The sequence below is a fragment of the Falco peregrinus genome, chromosome 8 (genome assembly GCF_023634155.1).
Source record: "Falco peregrinus isolate bFalPer1 chromosome 8, bFalPer1.pri, whole genome shotgun sequence".
Classification (NCBI taxonomy): domain Eukaryota; kingdom Metazoa; phylum Chordata; class Aves; order Falconiformes; family Falconidae; genus Falco; species Falco peregrinus.
Genome location: NC_073728.1, coordinates 14,924,408 through 14,940,137, shown reverse-complemented (window position 1 = coordinate 14,940,137; position 15,730 = coordinate 14,924,408). Strand labels below are relative to the sequence as shown.

General features: G+C 39.5%; 2 protein-coding genes across 2 annotated transcripts in view; both read right to left on the bottom strand.

Annotated features, from left to right (window-relative positions):
- Window positions 1-1,567: 1,567 nt before the first annotated feature.
- On the bottom strand, window positions 1,568-5,185 carry LOC129785039 (dystrotelin-like). The gene is given in 5 exon segments (XM_055812659.1): window positions 1,568-1,621; window positions 1,624-1,712; window positions 2,277-2,757; window positions 4,005-4,158; window positions 5,127-5,185. Coding segments are annotated over 4 exon segments (774 nt in total). The 5' UTR covers window positions 4,155-4,158; window positions 5,127-5,185.
- A 339-nt stretch (window positions 5,186-5,524) lies between these two features.
- Window positions 5,525-15,730, bottom strand: part of MDH1B (malate dehydrogenase 1B) — a 31,209-nt gene continuing 21,003 nt past the window's right edge. The window contains exons 6-14 of the mRNA XM_055812658.1: window positions 15,565-15,650; window positions 14,588-14,676; window positions 13,836-13,907; window positions 13,325-13,488; window positions 12,319-12,430; window positions 9,879-10,024; window positions 8,064-8,232; window positions 6,272-6,342; window positions 5,525-5,625 (exon numbers count right to left, since the gene is read on the bottom strand). Coding sequence (XP_055668633.1) covers window positions 5,616-5,625; window positions 6,272-6,342; window positions 8,064-8,232; window positions 9,879-10,024; window positions 12,319-12,430; window positions 13,325-13,488; window positions 13,836-13,907; window positions 14,588-14,676; window positions 15,565-15,650 — 919 coding nt within the window. The 3' untranslated portion in view covers window positions 5,525-5,615. The remainder of the gene's footprint in view (window positions 5,626-6,271; window positions 6,343-8,063; window positions 8,233-9,878; window positions 10,025-12,318; window positions 12,431-13,324; window positions 13,489-13,835; window positions 13,908-14,587; window positions 14,677-15,564; window positions 15,651-15,730) is intronic.

Below are 15,730 nucleotides of genomic sequence, written 5' to 3'. Positions count from 1 at the left end.
GGAGGGACGCAAGAGCACTGTCACAACAGACCTGCTTGCTTCTGTACTACTGTTGTTAATTATCTAGATTATATTAATATAGAATTATTATATATTAACATCTATATATCTTTGCCCCATTGTGCACAACTTTGCATCAACATAAGGGACACAGTCTTCATCCACAGTACTTCAGCCATTAAGACTGGCAACTGACAGAACGTGTTAACAGCTGGATGCCTCAGCCAAGTAGGATTGGCGTTGAAGTAGACCAGATGTTACCTGTTCCCGTAAGCTCTCAAGCTCTAGAAAATGTAAAACCAGACAGATTATCTGGACCAATACAGTTTCTCAGATGCTTTTTCCACAGGGACCTTTGGGAAGAGGCTAGTGCTTCCAGTTTAGATATGTCCCACCTGTAACCACGGGATCTCCTAAGAAAGGACTGCTGGCAGCTTTCTTCTTCCCTTCAGATAGCAACAGAAATGTTGAAATACCACTACGGGCTAAGTTGATGTTTAACTTAAATTCACAATACATCTCCGCTGCAGCAAGCTTCTTAATTAACAGGCTGTAGCGTCATTTGGCCTTTGAGGAAATGAGCAGGAAAGGATTAGCATGTGCAGAAATGACTGAGAAAACTGAGATAGGCATAGGTCACGCTGTGGAGAACATTTGTAAACTGCTGATGTAAAAGAGACCGTCTGCGTTATTAATTGTGCTGAAATAAAAAAGGAGATACAACCTGCAAGTAAACCTGCAAGTGATAAATTTCCTAAAGGAACTCCTACCTCAGGCAATTTCTTCTCTTTGAGAGGTCTCTGCTACCTACAGCAAATCATCTACCTGTTTACAAATTTTGTGCAGTTTATATGTTTACTTACATGCATATATGCACTTGCATATGTGTGTACAGTCTTGATAAGTATTTTTAATACTCTGGAAGTTTTAGATATGTTCTATCAAATACAAAGTGCTAGTAACAGAGAAAACAATTACTTTTCTCAGATTTTAGATCCTGCAGGCAAAATTACATTCTTAATAACCATTCTATACTAAACATTACATTCTTCTTAATCATTCTATACTAATATATAAGTTAATCAATAATGGAAAGGCTCTTCTAAAGCCTTTAAATGTTCAAAGCATCTTTAAATATGAATTTAGTAGTTCAGAAAAATATGAATATGTAAATATCAAGCATTGAGAAGTCTGACTGAAGTCTCTTTTAGTCTAAGAAACAACAATGTGATAGTAAATACATCACTGAAACCAGCTGACTCAAGCCAACTCTCATAAAAAACCAATGTTTCTGAAACACAAGGACCTACCAATTACACAGCAGTAAGAAGAGAGGGCACTTGTGAAAGCCAGTGTAACAGTATTGAAGACATGCTGATTTTTATCAGCTGGGCCAACATCTACTGCACAGCAGCTGGAAACCACCAATACAAAAGGAACATGGCTCTCTAACACGATTTACGGTTCCTGGTGAAGTCAGTAAATGCAGAAATCTGTTATGCTGGCTTATTTATTACAGTGCAACACCTGAGACACTTTAAAGAGTCTGACATAGCATCAATTACCTTCAATAGTTCAGTGAAGCTGTAAGGAGAATGGTCTTTTCCATCATTTACAAGCTGGTGAAGTTACTTGGTTGATGAGGTCAGAAAAGGAACTGCAAACACGTTCAGCTGTAGAGAAGAACTCCTGCTGCAAAACAGACTGTTGAGCTGAAAACCAGAACAGATTTAAAGTCTTTTAGAGCAATTGAATGCTGCCAGAGTCCTAAAAAACTCTTTATAAATCTCTAAATTAAGGTAACTCTGTAGAAACAGCAGCTTTTTCTGTCATTCTCCTTACTGCATGCTCATTACCAAAAGTCAGGCATCCTGTGTGTTGAACAAAACTCTGCTGTGTAAGACCATTGGTTACAAAGGGATTTTGTACTCATGGAAGCCTGCCTGGGACTAGAGTCATAGTTACAATGTCACAGAAGTGGCAACAGTAAAGACCTCCAGTGCCCTCACCAGAATAGGTTTGCTCCTTAATTGACCGCTGAGACTGATTTCCTCTTACGTGCTTTGACTCATCCCATTTCAAATTAGCCCAATATTAGGGGCTATATTCCACCTTACAGGAGTATGTTCTACCTTAAAGTGTAGAGCTGCACTTCTACAATGGCAAAGGCAAGTTCCAAGTTTCCTCTGAGGATAAAATGATTATGAACAATATTACAGAGTAAACTGGATGAAGGGGAGACGACAGTCTAGATAACTGGGAGAACTTATATATACCTGGTTGGGCTTGGAGAGACAATGCATTCTTCAGTTTCATCACTAGCTGCTGCAGTTGCTCTTCCTCACTGACTTCATTCTCATCAGGTGATACCTGCACTGCAGTGGGGGTAAGAACTTTATTCCTCACGATGCCACTGAGGGAATTTTCTGTCGATTCAGGCAGGTATGTTTGATTCTCTTTTGCTTTTTTATACTGTCCCATATAAAATCTGTCATTCTGCAGGGACACTGACTCCAGTGGGTCTTCTGAGAACATAAAGTCCACTGCAGTGGGAACCACAGGCATCTGTACAAGCTGCATTCTATCAGCAGAGCTGGGAGGATTCAAAGATTTCCAGTCCACACATGTTCTGGAAGTAGATCTTATTTGAGCAGGATTTAATCCACCTTGCATTCTCCTTTCCAGCAGGATATGTGGATTTCTTGGCATCATATTCTGACACTGTGCAAAAGGATGCTCTGATGACTGTAACACTGTCTGCAATAGACAAAAAACAGAAACTATGTTGTGAAAATAACTGATATTTTGGTTTTCTGGTAGTAGTAAAATAGGTAGAAAAATAATTTGGGGTCAGAATAATATTTTTTTTAATTTCCAGTGAACTAAACCAATTCTTTTCACAAATATTTTCCTGCAATAAAACAGAACATTGTGTTTGAGTTTGGCCAGTTTTCCACAGCTCCAATCTGAAGACATTATATGCTTTAATGCCATTGAATAATAATGTTCTGAGAGTAAATTTGCAGGAAAATTTTCTAAAAACAATGAAACTAAGGGGGGGAAAAAGTGTATACTAAACACATATCAAACACCTCACACCTGTTAACATTTGAAATTCCAAAACAAGGTTGGCTGTCAGTGTCACAATTGTACTTGGAATTTTCTAGACAGAACTATGATGGCAAATACCATCCATTGCATGAACACAGAATCTGATGTAACTGGGATGCACTGAGCTGACTGCGCATGCGCTGGACACTTAACTGTCTGCATGTATGCAACCAGTCCTGTGCTGTGGACAGGCCTGTGACAGGACTGGATTGGATGACATGCCAGGTCATACTGGACTCCATGTGCAAATGATTTCAAAGTGACCAACTGTGCATTGCAGATGTGTCTGGCTTTTCTCTTACGTCTGACCACACCTGAAAAAGACTTTAAAAACAGCTTTGCAGAAAATACTACAAAAATGCTTTAGGTTGTAATACGCATGCATTCGTATGAACGAATAAGGGCTTTTTCAGAACCTCAGAGATACTTCAGTACAATTGAAAAGAAATGAAATATTTTCTGTAAGAGGTCTGTCTTACATCCCAGTACAAGACAGCGATTAGGAATAACAAGAGTGTTTTATTATTCAATGCCAACACAGGATTGTTCTCTAAAGAAAAGACTGCAATGAAGTATCTAACAGCTCTGTTGGAAATAATTTTCTCACTCTTATTGGAATACCTGCTCATTATTTTCATTGCAGTAGTATCTGAACATCCCAGACATGAATATCTGTGCTAGATGCTAAATATATACAGAATGACAAGAAAATCACTGCTGCAAAGAGCCTATCTGCCTTCTCTGAAGACAAGAACCTAAGACAACTGAGCAGACAAGCAGAAGGTGCAGAAAATAGCATCAAGACTGCTGGTCTACAGGAAAAGGAATAGTTAGTGTTCAGTAATTGCCTATAGCTGTGAAGAATCCTGGTATATTTATCACTATATCTTTACTTCTTGTTTCATCTGCTGCAGCTTCATTTGCAGGTTTTCATGACTTGCTCTCAGGCTTTGGAGCTTTGCCTCTATTTTGCAGCTTTTTTCTTCCTGGCGGTTGTGAAGAAGTTGCATTTTGTCCTTCCACTTGTTGAACTGCTTCTTCATGTACCTGCCAGGGACACGGGAGGGTGGGAATTTTGCTAGATCACACATATACAAATATATCCAGTCATGGAAAAGAGCAAACATTATAGCAAAACCTTTCTCCTCTTCATCAGTTCAGGAAATTTTTGTCAGCTCTCACTGGTGTTAGAGGCCCATATTTCAGGAACTGGGCTGTATCCGTTGAGCTAATAAGAACAAGAATGTTCTAGATGAGGAAAGATATGAGCTGAGTGGAACTGTGGCCAGGGCTGAGCCTTGCATCTAGGGGTTTTACCTTTCACACAAAGGTGGCTGCAACAGGAAAGACATTACAGCAGTCCCTCTGTCTAGACACAAACTACTTAGGGCAATTCCTTGACCTGCAAAAGATTCCACCGCTTCCCCCTGGGCAACAAAGGACTAAAAGGAGCCTCTGCCCCTTTTATTGAGTTCCTTCTTGCTCCCGGTATTCTGTGCAGCTTGTTTGATGATACCAGTAGTTTCTGCACAGGCCACTTGTTCTTGAAAAGATACTGTGGTTTTTGCAATGAGAAGTACCGCCCTCCCACACACACCAGAAAAGATCTAGAAATTACCTATTCAGGGCACAGTATGACAAAAATACCACCCATATCTCTGTTCTAGAGTTGGGATTTTTCTAAAAAGTCAGGGTAGAAATACAGTTTTGTCTTCCCCTTGGCTGAGGTGGAGACAGACTGAAAAGTTTGTTAACGCTACAGTAATAAACCAACTGCTTCATATCACACAGCTGAAATAGCTAACTCCCTTGCTTAGTTATATCCAGAATTTAATCTGATTCACTTTATTTTGGGTATGCATTGGCTCACAGACAAGAGCCCCATCAGTTTCACTGGAATTATGCAAGATTTGTCCAAGTGGGACAGCAAGCCAGATCTTTTAAAATTAAAAATAATATTACAGTGGTCCCTTATAACAGCATTTAAGGGATCTTTACAGTAAAATGCTGACTACCTTCAAGTAACTCGGAGCCCAGTTCTGTGAATAGGCACATAAATGCTGGATGTTGATCTACAAATAAGAACAAAGAGTTTCCCATGAGTAGTGTGAGTCATTCACCCAGTTATATGATAAGCTCTGGGTCACAGGGTGATGCAGTATTTCAGGAGCAGGCTTGCCAGATACCATCTCAACTATGGCTGATCTAAACAAAAGCTGAAGATCTTTGCCATATCTCTCTGTTTTCCCATGTGAGAACAGAGAGTGAGGTAAGGATGCAGACTTACAATGAAACTGCAGTTGTTTTGCTCTAATCTTGGTGTGCCCTTGTGTGAATTCGGAGCAGCAATTATACATTGACTTATTAGAATGAAACAAAACAGGAACAGAGGGAACCTAACATACTGAAGGAAATAAAAGGAGTAGATTCAGGATCAAATTCTACACTTTGCCGTAATTCCATCGGTTTCAGTGGCCACAGAGATGATTATATCTACAGCACATTCATATATACCTACAAAGATGAAGGAGGGGAAAGCAAAAGTGAAAGAAAAAGGTAAGCATTGTTGCCCATACACCAGTATCCACTTGCCCAACAAGCAAGCAAACCACCCAAGAAACCTGTAGTTTAGGAATTAATACTTTTGTCATGTCAAAGGTCTGAATATCAGAAGGGACTTCTGCAATAATCTAAGTCATGGAATTTTTACCAATAGTTATTGTATTAAGCCTTGTAATCTCTATGTGACAGCATATTTTTTTGAAAGATACCCTACTTTGATTTAAAAACTATATGTGAATTATGAATTTGTTTTGTTTAAGCCTTATTCACAGAAAAAAATTAAAACCTGTGCTACTCTGATATTTTTATGCAATACATTTTTTCCCTTAAAAATTTCCTTTAGAAATGTAAACTAACAATTACAGAAATGCTGATGAAAAAAAATCATAATCTTGTGCTTTGCCAGAAATTATTTTTCCTGTGATGTCCATTTACAATTTTGTTGCTGAGTTTTTAATCATTCATCCCCATTTGATAGGATATGTTTTTTAAAATCTCTAAATCTCTAAAGTATGGAAAGATAATTTCTCTTCTAACTCTCCACCTGAGCAGCATTACCCACCAGTCTTCAGCCACTGTACTACCTGCATTTACCTACCTGCTCTCATTGTGAATGCTTTTGATGGATTCATGCATTTTTAAAACATCTGCTTCAAAAGAGGCTATGGCCTATAATAAAAAAGAGAAAAGTATCTGTTCATAACTTTATCAGCAATAAAATTTCATTTTCTAAGCAAATTTTGCTGTAAGAGGGCATGGCAAATTTGGGATTTGGTCTGTTTTACAGAGTTACTAGTTAACTTTTTTAATGTAACTGCAGTCAACTGATCCGTTAAAATATTCCTGATGGCTGCTAGAATGGACTGGAAAATTTACTCTACAGCACAAATTCTTTGTCCTATGACAAATTCTAAGTGTATGAGAATTATTTTGTTTTAAATTAGAACAAAAACCTTATTCCCTGGAATTCCTGCAAAATTGAATATTCTGATTTGGGAACAGTCTCTCCCAAGTCACACAACTGCTTTGGGACAAGGAGATGGAGGGAGAGACTGGATATAGAAGAAAGAAGAGAAACTCCTGGTCTTTGTATGGAAGCAGCAGTCTCTGGGCCACACAGGGGACAGTAGCCCAGAAGTCAGGCAGATAAACACTTCCCAGGTACTTGCTTTAGAGGCATGGTATAAACTGGGCTGGAATAAGGGCTGCCAGGAAAGTACGAGATTGAGAGCTGGATCCCCAGGACCTCCAAGCTCATGGATTCTACTAAAAGCTATCACTGGACTTACACTCTGCACCCTTTTAATCAACATTGAAATCATCTGCACTATAAGATGTTGGAAATCAGTACAAAACTGCTCAAAAATAATTCTCAGCCCAGAGAGAAAAAGAACAAGGGAGCAATGTGTGTGACAGAATCCTACTACAGGGATGCAAGTCCCATCTCGCTGTCTTCTAAAATGAAAAATGCCAGCCATCAAAATTATCTGCTTAAGCAATGGTTGTTCACAACTTCTGCAGATATGTGCTGGCTGGCACTGATACCTTGAGCTGGGCATCAGAGTCCTAAAAGATAGGTCTTCCAAAGGGCAGCACAGAAGTAGCAGCCAAAGAAGTGACCTGACATGCACAGCCTAGTTCTCAGTTACTGCACCCTTGGCTTCTGAGAAGAACAAGATGAGTGGATGACACAAACTGGTTTGAACACAACCCAGTGTTCCCTGTATTCCAAGTATGTGCAGATCTACCAACCTCTCAAATAAATATAGAAATAAAAAAACTGCTATGCACTTATTTTTATCTACACTGCCCTACCCACTCCTCTAGCATTGTTTCTATACAAGGGAACCTGGAAATGGTTTAGTGGAGAGCTTTTATGTATGAGCTGTTTTAGTTGAAAAGGACACTACTCCGTGTTTATCCTTGAGAAGGGCCCATTCTGTCCTCTTGCTATTGCCATGGTGACAAAAATGGCCTGAGTCTAATAAGAATTACGGCATCCTTCCTTGACATTTGCTTGCAGTAGGAGGACATGATGGCATCTTTTACTGTCAGAATAGAGAGGACTCCAGGGACTCCAGACTTAGCTAGTCTTTAATGTGCTACTCTAAGACAACTTTGGGGGAAAAAAGTAACAGAGCAAATATTTGTACAGAGGCTTCTGAAGGTTATGGAAGTCCAGGAGTTAGTCACTAATCTTGGGAGAGTATTGAACTCAAGCTTCACTAAGTTTTCAGATTCCACATTTTTTCCATAAGTGAGAAATGAACAGGAAGGTGAAGCTGCCCATTAAATTTCTTTTTCAGTGGTAATTAGAAGGCAAGTAGATAGTTAACTTGGTAGGTCTTCTTCACAGCTTTAGCACTATTACAGCTTCATGTTTTGCTCACCCGGGCTTTTGTCTTGCTTTGCTCTGGTGTCTTGCCGTTATTCTCACCCCTCTGCATTACAATCCTGTTTTCAGATATGAACTTGGGTGACTCCAGGATAGGTCTGTCCACTGGGAAAGAAAGGTTTTCAGGGCCAGGTAGTGGTGAAGCACTGAGTTCTGCAGGGAGACTGTATACCAACAGAGAAATAATGAGTAGAGAAAGGATCAAGCCTTACATGGCTTTTGTACCAGAAAGATCAAAATAAAACTAATGCACTGTAAGTAGACAGAGAGCTGTGCTATTGACTAAGCAAGAAGTATGGTTTAGCTATGCCTGCTGGCATATTTTGGCTGAAGGCATGAGATTCCTGAAAACAAATTCCACTCTTTCAACAGAATTTCAACAACAGGTTCTTCTTTCCACCTATTTAGTATCAGTACAATTTGCTGCTTTTCTTTTTTTGCTTCCTTTAGCCAAGAGCTAAATATATTCGGAAATTCAACTACAAAAAGATAGCAAAGGGCCAGATACCCTGCTGTTCAGTCCATTCTATGCTAGAAAAAGCCCAGATACCTACAGTCCCATTGTGACACCTGTACAGCATCCCCACATTCTTCTTTCTCTCATTGCTACCCAAGAATTAGGTAAGAAAAATCCCACAGAATTACAGACAAATCTTGATTGCTCACAGAAGAATTAAAGACATTCAAATGGAAGAAATACTTTTTGTTGCTGAATAGAAGTGGAGAAATACTAGCAATGGAAAATGTTTTGCATTTGACAACATTCTAAAAACCAAACACTAAAATGATATTCTCCATGAAAATCACTGTAACTATCATCCATTGGTCTTAATGTATATAAAAAATAGGTATCCAATAGCAATGTACTTACCTAGCAGTGTAGTACAATCAAGTTTTATAAACAGATTTTTCTCCTCCTTCTTCCTTTCAAGGAAGAAATTGATTCTTTTAGGGAGAAATGACCATTTTTTCCCTATTTCAGTCCCACGGAAGCCTCATTTGGAGAACACATGTAAGGTGTGACTTGCTAGGTCTTTATACAACTAGGAAGGAATCTCACCCTTTGTATTTTTGTAGTGCTTCTCTTGTATAATCATTCCTTTCAGTTTCTACACCTAAATATCAACCAAAATCTCAGAGCAAGGAAGGAGAAGCTATAGGGAAAAATCACGACATGACCTGCAATGCTCACTATTAATCACTGTAATCAGTGGAAATACAGTAATGATTTACATTATTGATTACATTAACATGAAATACATGTTAAATATAAGCACACAAAACAGAAGTGATCTGAAAGAACTGGAATGGTGAGATCAGCTACTCACTCTTGTGAGTAATCCCACAGGATTGCAATTCAGTGGGACTTGAGCAGCATGTCTGTCAGTGAACACACTGTGGATCACATGTGGAAAGTATTCACAGTTAATTTCCAACACATTTGTCAGAGGAGGTGCCTAAAAATCCATGCAGTTGTGACAGGTACTAAATATTTGCAGTGCTTGACCCTAGACTGCGCATAAGAAATGGCATGGAGAGAAAGAAATGACATAAGGAAGGAGGGAAGGAAGACACAAGCATGTTATATTTTAAAAGACAACTGGTCATTAGGTTGTCAGCATGGTAATCATGGTTAAGCTACAGAACAATGTGTAGCAACTCCCCATTTATGCTTTCCCTTTTTAATGGAAAAGCTGTGGCATGGTGCCTGTCATAACAAAATCACTTACTCAAAGGATATAATCAAGCAGTATCCCACAGCCTGACACATTATTCAGAGATTATAAACTTATCTGAAACAGAAACTCACAAAGTCTTTTTGTGAGTAGGGAAATGCCTCTCCTCCACTGTCTCTAGAGCCCTCCTTCTCTGAGCTTCCTTTCTTCTGCAGCGCTCTTGAAATAGGTTGTTCCTGATGGTGCGGAGAAAGTGCTTTGCATTCGCCTTTGCTGACACCTATTGGAATGAGGGATAATAAAGAAGGGATTGAATTTTCAAACAGGTGCTGCCCACAAGTAGACACGGTCTGAGGCAAAGGCGAGACATAAGAACACAAAGGTTCACCTGCTCAGCAACTGAAGAGGCCCATGGCTGCTGTCTGAGCCCTAGAAGAGGAGCTGAGGTGGGTGATGATGCATGACCACAGGCAAGAGTGGCTCCAGTTCTGTTAGGAAAGCAAAACACTCTGCCTGGGCCAAATTCAGGCAGTCTGGAAATGCCTAATGCAGGATTTTGGCAGTTACAGTGATTAAGCTCACAGTCACAGTAGTACTACCTGCCTAGTATCTAAGTTGCCTCTTGACCAATGGGAAGAAGTACCTTTATACTTGTATGAAGTGCTAATAGATACAGCCTCCTGTGCCTCACGTCCTCCTCTCACACAACACAGTAAAAACCACACTCCCATTTGTCACGGCAGTGTCAGACTTGGGTATAACTAAGCTCAGTAGCTGTATTATAGGAGGACACAAACCAATTCTGTCCCAGGAAGTGACTTCTGCACAACGCGGCGTGAGCCCCAACAGACTGAACAGGAAAACACAAAGAAAACATACAGCATGACTCCTAGTCGTTCCTCGTCGTGGTAATAACATTATAATAACATTACCACAAGGTGTCAGCGTGGTAAGGAAAACCAGTGCTGATTATTTCAAATCCCCACTCAACAGCCCACTCCCTCATAGAGACAACGTGAAAACTTACCCAGCCAACAGCATCTGCTAAGAGTGGAAGATATGGGAAAAGTGGCTTACTACTGATTGCTTTATGTCCCACATAAAAAATACAAAAATGGTATCTGTCATAGTGAGTAGCTTATCTTTTAAATTTTGGTATAGATTTTGGCCGCAAAAGTAGTATTTACAGGGTTAGTGTTAAGAGTAGGACTTCATAAAGGAAACTAAGTTCAGCGATCCATTTGCAATATTCCAGAAACAATGTGGGAAAGCTCAATGTCAGACAATAGTATAGAAGGCAACTTCATTTTAAAACAAACCTGCTTTCACTCATTCATGCTTACTCACAGGCACTAACATACATGTGTCCAAGTAGCCTTTCTGGCATTCATACACCAAGGTGTAAGTATACATATGGTATGGCCATGATGACTTAAGAGTGACACGGAAGACAAGAAGATGCCAGTTCTCCTTAAGCCTTCTGGGTTCCTCTTAGTGTGACCAAACGCTGGTTTTTGGATGTGCCTTTAGCTCCTTTGGGAGCTGGCAGTGATTGCAATCTTTTGTCTCCTTATTTGGGTGTCTTGTTCTTTACCTTCATATCATCAGCTCTTGTGAGGGCATCTTCAAATGGCAGTTTGTCCTTTCTTTCAGGCTATGTTTTGTTTATCTGATTGGGTTGTTGTGAGAAGCTGTGTGTGGAAGTGCTGTGATCTTGCTGACCTGACCAACCTGACCTAGGTTGCATCATCTCCTGCCTTGTTAGATCCCTCCTGCCCTTCCTTTTGGCTACCTAGGTATCTTTCATGTTAAGGACAGGATTTCAGGAAGGAGACCATGAGGCATGGGGGAAACTTTCATGGGTGCTTTTCAGCTCATATACTGGAACAGAAGAAGAGACTGTTATACAGATTCACAAAAAAAAAAAAAAATAAATCCCTGTCTGCTGCTGTGTGAAAGGTCTGGAATCTCCTGCTCAAAGGAGAAGCTCATCTACCAAACACAAATTCCTAGTGCTGAACTTCACCACTAGTGTGATGAAAGCACAGGTTGCCCCTGTAATGGAGCCCAAGTAGGTGAGCTTAGTTGGGCCCACGCTACCTCTCTGTGCTGCATCTCTGACTGTCAGAGACAAATGAGTCCAAAAGGTTTACAATAAAGTGGAAAAGCTCTCAAACAAAGCAGGTTGTACAGCTTTAGGGTAAATTAATTTCTGAATGAGTCCACATCGGGATTGGGAGGAAGAAGCACTGGGGCACACTGAGGGCCCTTTCCACAGGTTTAAAGATGATCTGCAAATGGAAAATTTGCCATAAAACTCCTTGGGAAGAGGATTTGCACTATGACATTTCATGGTTCTGGGCAGTTACTTCAGAACAAAACACTCCTAAGGTTAGAAGCCTCCTTTTTTCCTTTCCCTGACTCACTGTTCCCAGATTAATAATGCTAGTATGTCATGGCCATTATGGCTAATACACACATAATTTCATAACCAATGTAGTTCAAGAGTCTACTACCTACTTGCCTCCATGAAGAACCTGGACAAGGAAATTAACCAGTACCACGGGACTCTACCTGCACACAGTGTTCCACAACAGGATGTGACCTCTTATGGGGTTTGGTGAGACGGCCAGTGAAAAAGCAGACTTGACAAAGGTCAAAATTGAGACACTTCAGACAGCGATACCTGCAAGGGAAAATAGAAGGATTAAGTTACTTTTCCACAAGTAAGAACCTGGTGTAAGTGCACTTTATTACTGGAAATCCAGATCCCTGGGTTCTGAAATGCGGAGAATCTTGATTAGAATAATGACTTTCCTCAGCATTCTCTGAATCCAAGAGTTATTTTGTCCAAATGACAGTGGACTATTCTCCAGAATCCACAAATGATTTTGATATTATTTGCTGCATCAAAATTCAATCGAAGGAAGAAATGCTTTTTCTAGCACCATTTTTGAGAATGTAGTTACACCTGCATGTATTACATGCAATTACACGTTCTTATGCACCAGCTTATCTCTGTTTGCTGCTCTCATGTAACTGTAACATCACTACATTATTGATGTAGGATTTGCAACTTAGCATAAAACTAAAACTGCAAAAAACTAAACCTGCAAGCTTACTATTAGTGAGAACAAAGTAACAGTAAAATGCTTTTCTGAGTGTTCTGGTCAGTAGGTAATGGTTAGTGTGGAGTGTTCTTTTTATACCATTAAGCTATTTTATACCATTACCTAGATGAGTAAAATGCTAAGATGCATAACTTAACTAGCCAGTTAATACACCTGATTATGGGGCAAAGAACTAAGAAATTACATGGGTTTAATTGGCTTTACCACTGAACTGCCAGTTTACTTTCCGTAAGTCTCCATAATCATGTCTGTGTTAGCGAACTAAACAGAAGCAGGATGCAGGCTTGAGCACTAGCCTGTGATGGTTCTCTCTCTCCTTGTGTTACTTGTCAAATTAGATTATGCCCAAAGTTTTTTGCTTAATACAGCAGTTATAGCCTGTAAGGTATGTGAACAATGGTAAGAACTATTTATGTGGATGCTATAGACTACAGTAATTATTGACGCACCTGAGGCCTGTAATGGGGAAAATTTTGCAGACTCTGCATCTAGCTTGGTGAGAAACCATTTCTGTGGCTGATAATCTGTAACATGTAGGGAGCCACAGCAGAACAGCAGGCTCTGATCTCAGCCAAGACAAGAATTTTTCTTCAACAATTCCTGAATTCAGAACCTGGAAAAAAATATATGTCTCAAGTTCAGCCATTTACTTGAAAAGAACTGGTGTCTCATCTACAATTCCTAAAAAAAGCTCTGATATTGGACTCTGCTAGCATAGATTTTCCATTCATGTAAAATGTTACTGGGTTCCAAAGGTTTTGGAATAAATGCAAGAGTCTTCAGTAATATCTTACTAAACATCTTTTTTTATGAATATAGATCCTCCCATATTGTGAGATTGATAATCAGTCCTGCCCCTTAAATGTAGATGTTGGTGGATGTTATATGGTGATACACTTGCAATTTTAATACACTAGCAACATTCAGAATAATTTCCCAGGACATCATAACTTCACTCACCCCATGGAAACAGCTGTGAGTTGCATTTTCCACACAAGACAGAGTGCAGCTTTCTCCCACAATGGCTGGGATCTGCATCAAGAAGAAAGGCTCAGAAACACCTCAGTAAAACCCAGATGTTCCCATCATGCTCTGCTGAGATGGTGACAGCACACAGATGGTGAAGCATCTATAGAAATGCCATCTTACGTACTGTTCTGAAGAAAACCTGTTCATATTCATACTATCAGTATGCAGTTTCATAGTTCAGTATGTGACAGAATGATTCACTTCCAGCTCACTTACTGAAATGGATCAACATACTATGTTGCCATATTAGAATGCTGAAGGACACTAGGTTTGAACCTCAGGATTCATTTTCAGATCTCATTTTGAGCACCAGTTCAGCTGGAAATACTTGTATGCTAGGCATTTTTTTTTGCAAGTGCAAGCTATTCCAGTGAGTACAGACATCTGAAGCTTGAAGTCGCTTTAGGAACAGATGTATGCAGCTGTTCCCAGGACCTGTAAGCTCAGGCAAAATGAATGCACAGAGGCACTGAGATGCAAGTGGTTACTCTGACTGAGAAAAGCTACAGAATCTGATTCTTTTACCTATTTTGCATGGTGGCTGCCTGTGTCAACATAGTGCCCTACAAACTTCAGTCCCATAACGTAATCAAACATAAAATGTATCAGCCATGTATTTTTTTCTCCTAGATTAGAATACTCCCAACAAGATCTGTTGTGTAGCAGCACTGCAGTGGCATTACCTGGTTTAAGTCTGTTAGTAGGCTTCTCAGGGCACTACGGGTAATCAAGGCCACCTTCCCATCATGGACAGCATAAAAATGGAAGAAAGCTGAAAACAACCAGAGGAAAGAAAGTGCAATTCTGGCAGAGCCTGAAATGTCTTCTAGCTACTTATTCTCAAATTATCTATATGATGATTGCAGTCTACCAAATAAACCGCTCAAGAAAGTTCCCCTTTACTGTCTAACAGGTACTCAGTGACTGCTGTGACAATACTTCCTTCCTACAGGCAGGGGGAAGAGAAGGAAAATAAGGAAATTATGGCAATTCCTTATTCCTGGTAGTTAAGACAGGTATGGATGAAGGAAACAATGGGCTCAGTTTCAAGGCTTTAAGAAAAATATTTAAATAAGTTTATACAAGATATGCCCTATTTAAATCATTAATTGTTGATTCCAAATTGTAATTTGGGAGGAAATATACAATATACAGCAGAAGAGCATGAGGCAAATATGCTACTTGTGGCCCATTTGTTCTGCATTTTGAGCATTTAATTTAGGCAGAAATCCTTGTGCTGCACACTGCACTGGACCATGTTATCTGCTATACTTGGTTCTTTAAGCATTTTTATCTAATGTTAAAAGGGCTCTAAAAGTTCCTTCGCTCAAATACACAAAATTGTTTCTAATCCAATGAAATTTAAAACTAGGAGTTTTCTGTTCTTTTCTGCTAGACAAATAGAAATTTGTCTTCATTTTTAAGCTCTACTTAAACTTTACTATGACTTGTTCTGAGGCTCACTCTTTATGCAAAGATGGTTACAGATATTGATAGAAAAGTTTTCTTCTGCATCAGCCTTTCTCTACAACTAAGCAGTCAACATAATTTACTTTTTGCGTGGCAAAACTGAATTCTCTCTTAAAGTAAAAAAATTACAATGGAGATTTTTCTCAATGTTCAGTATTTCAGGCAGTGTATAAAATCATATATTTCCCACCTCTGTATTTAGCCAGTAGAGTGCTTCCTGAAAGGGCAATTAGGGCAGCTGCAGCAGATCTAGTTTTGATATAACCTGTTCCAGATCTAGGAAAATAATGTAAGTTACACTACGTTCACCAAGAATGTAAAAACTTAAACCTCTAAAGAAAAAAAAGATTGCTATG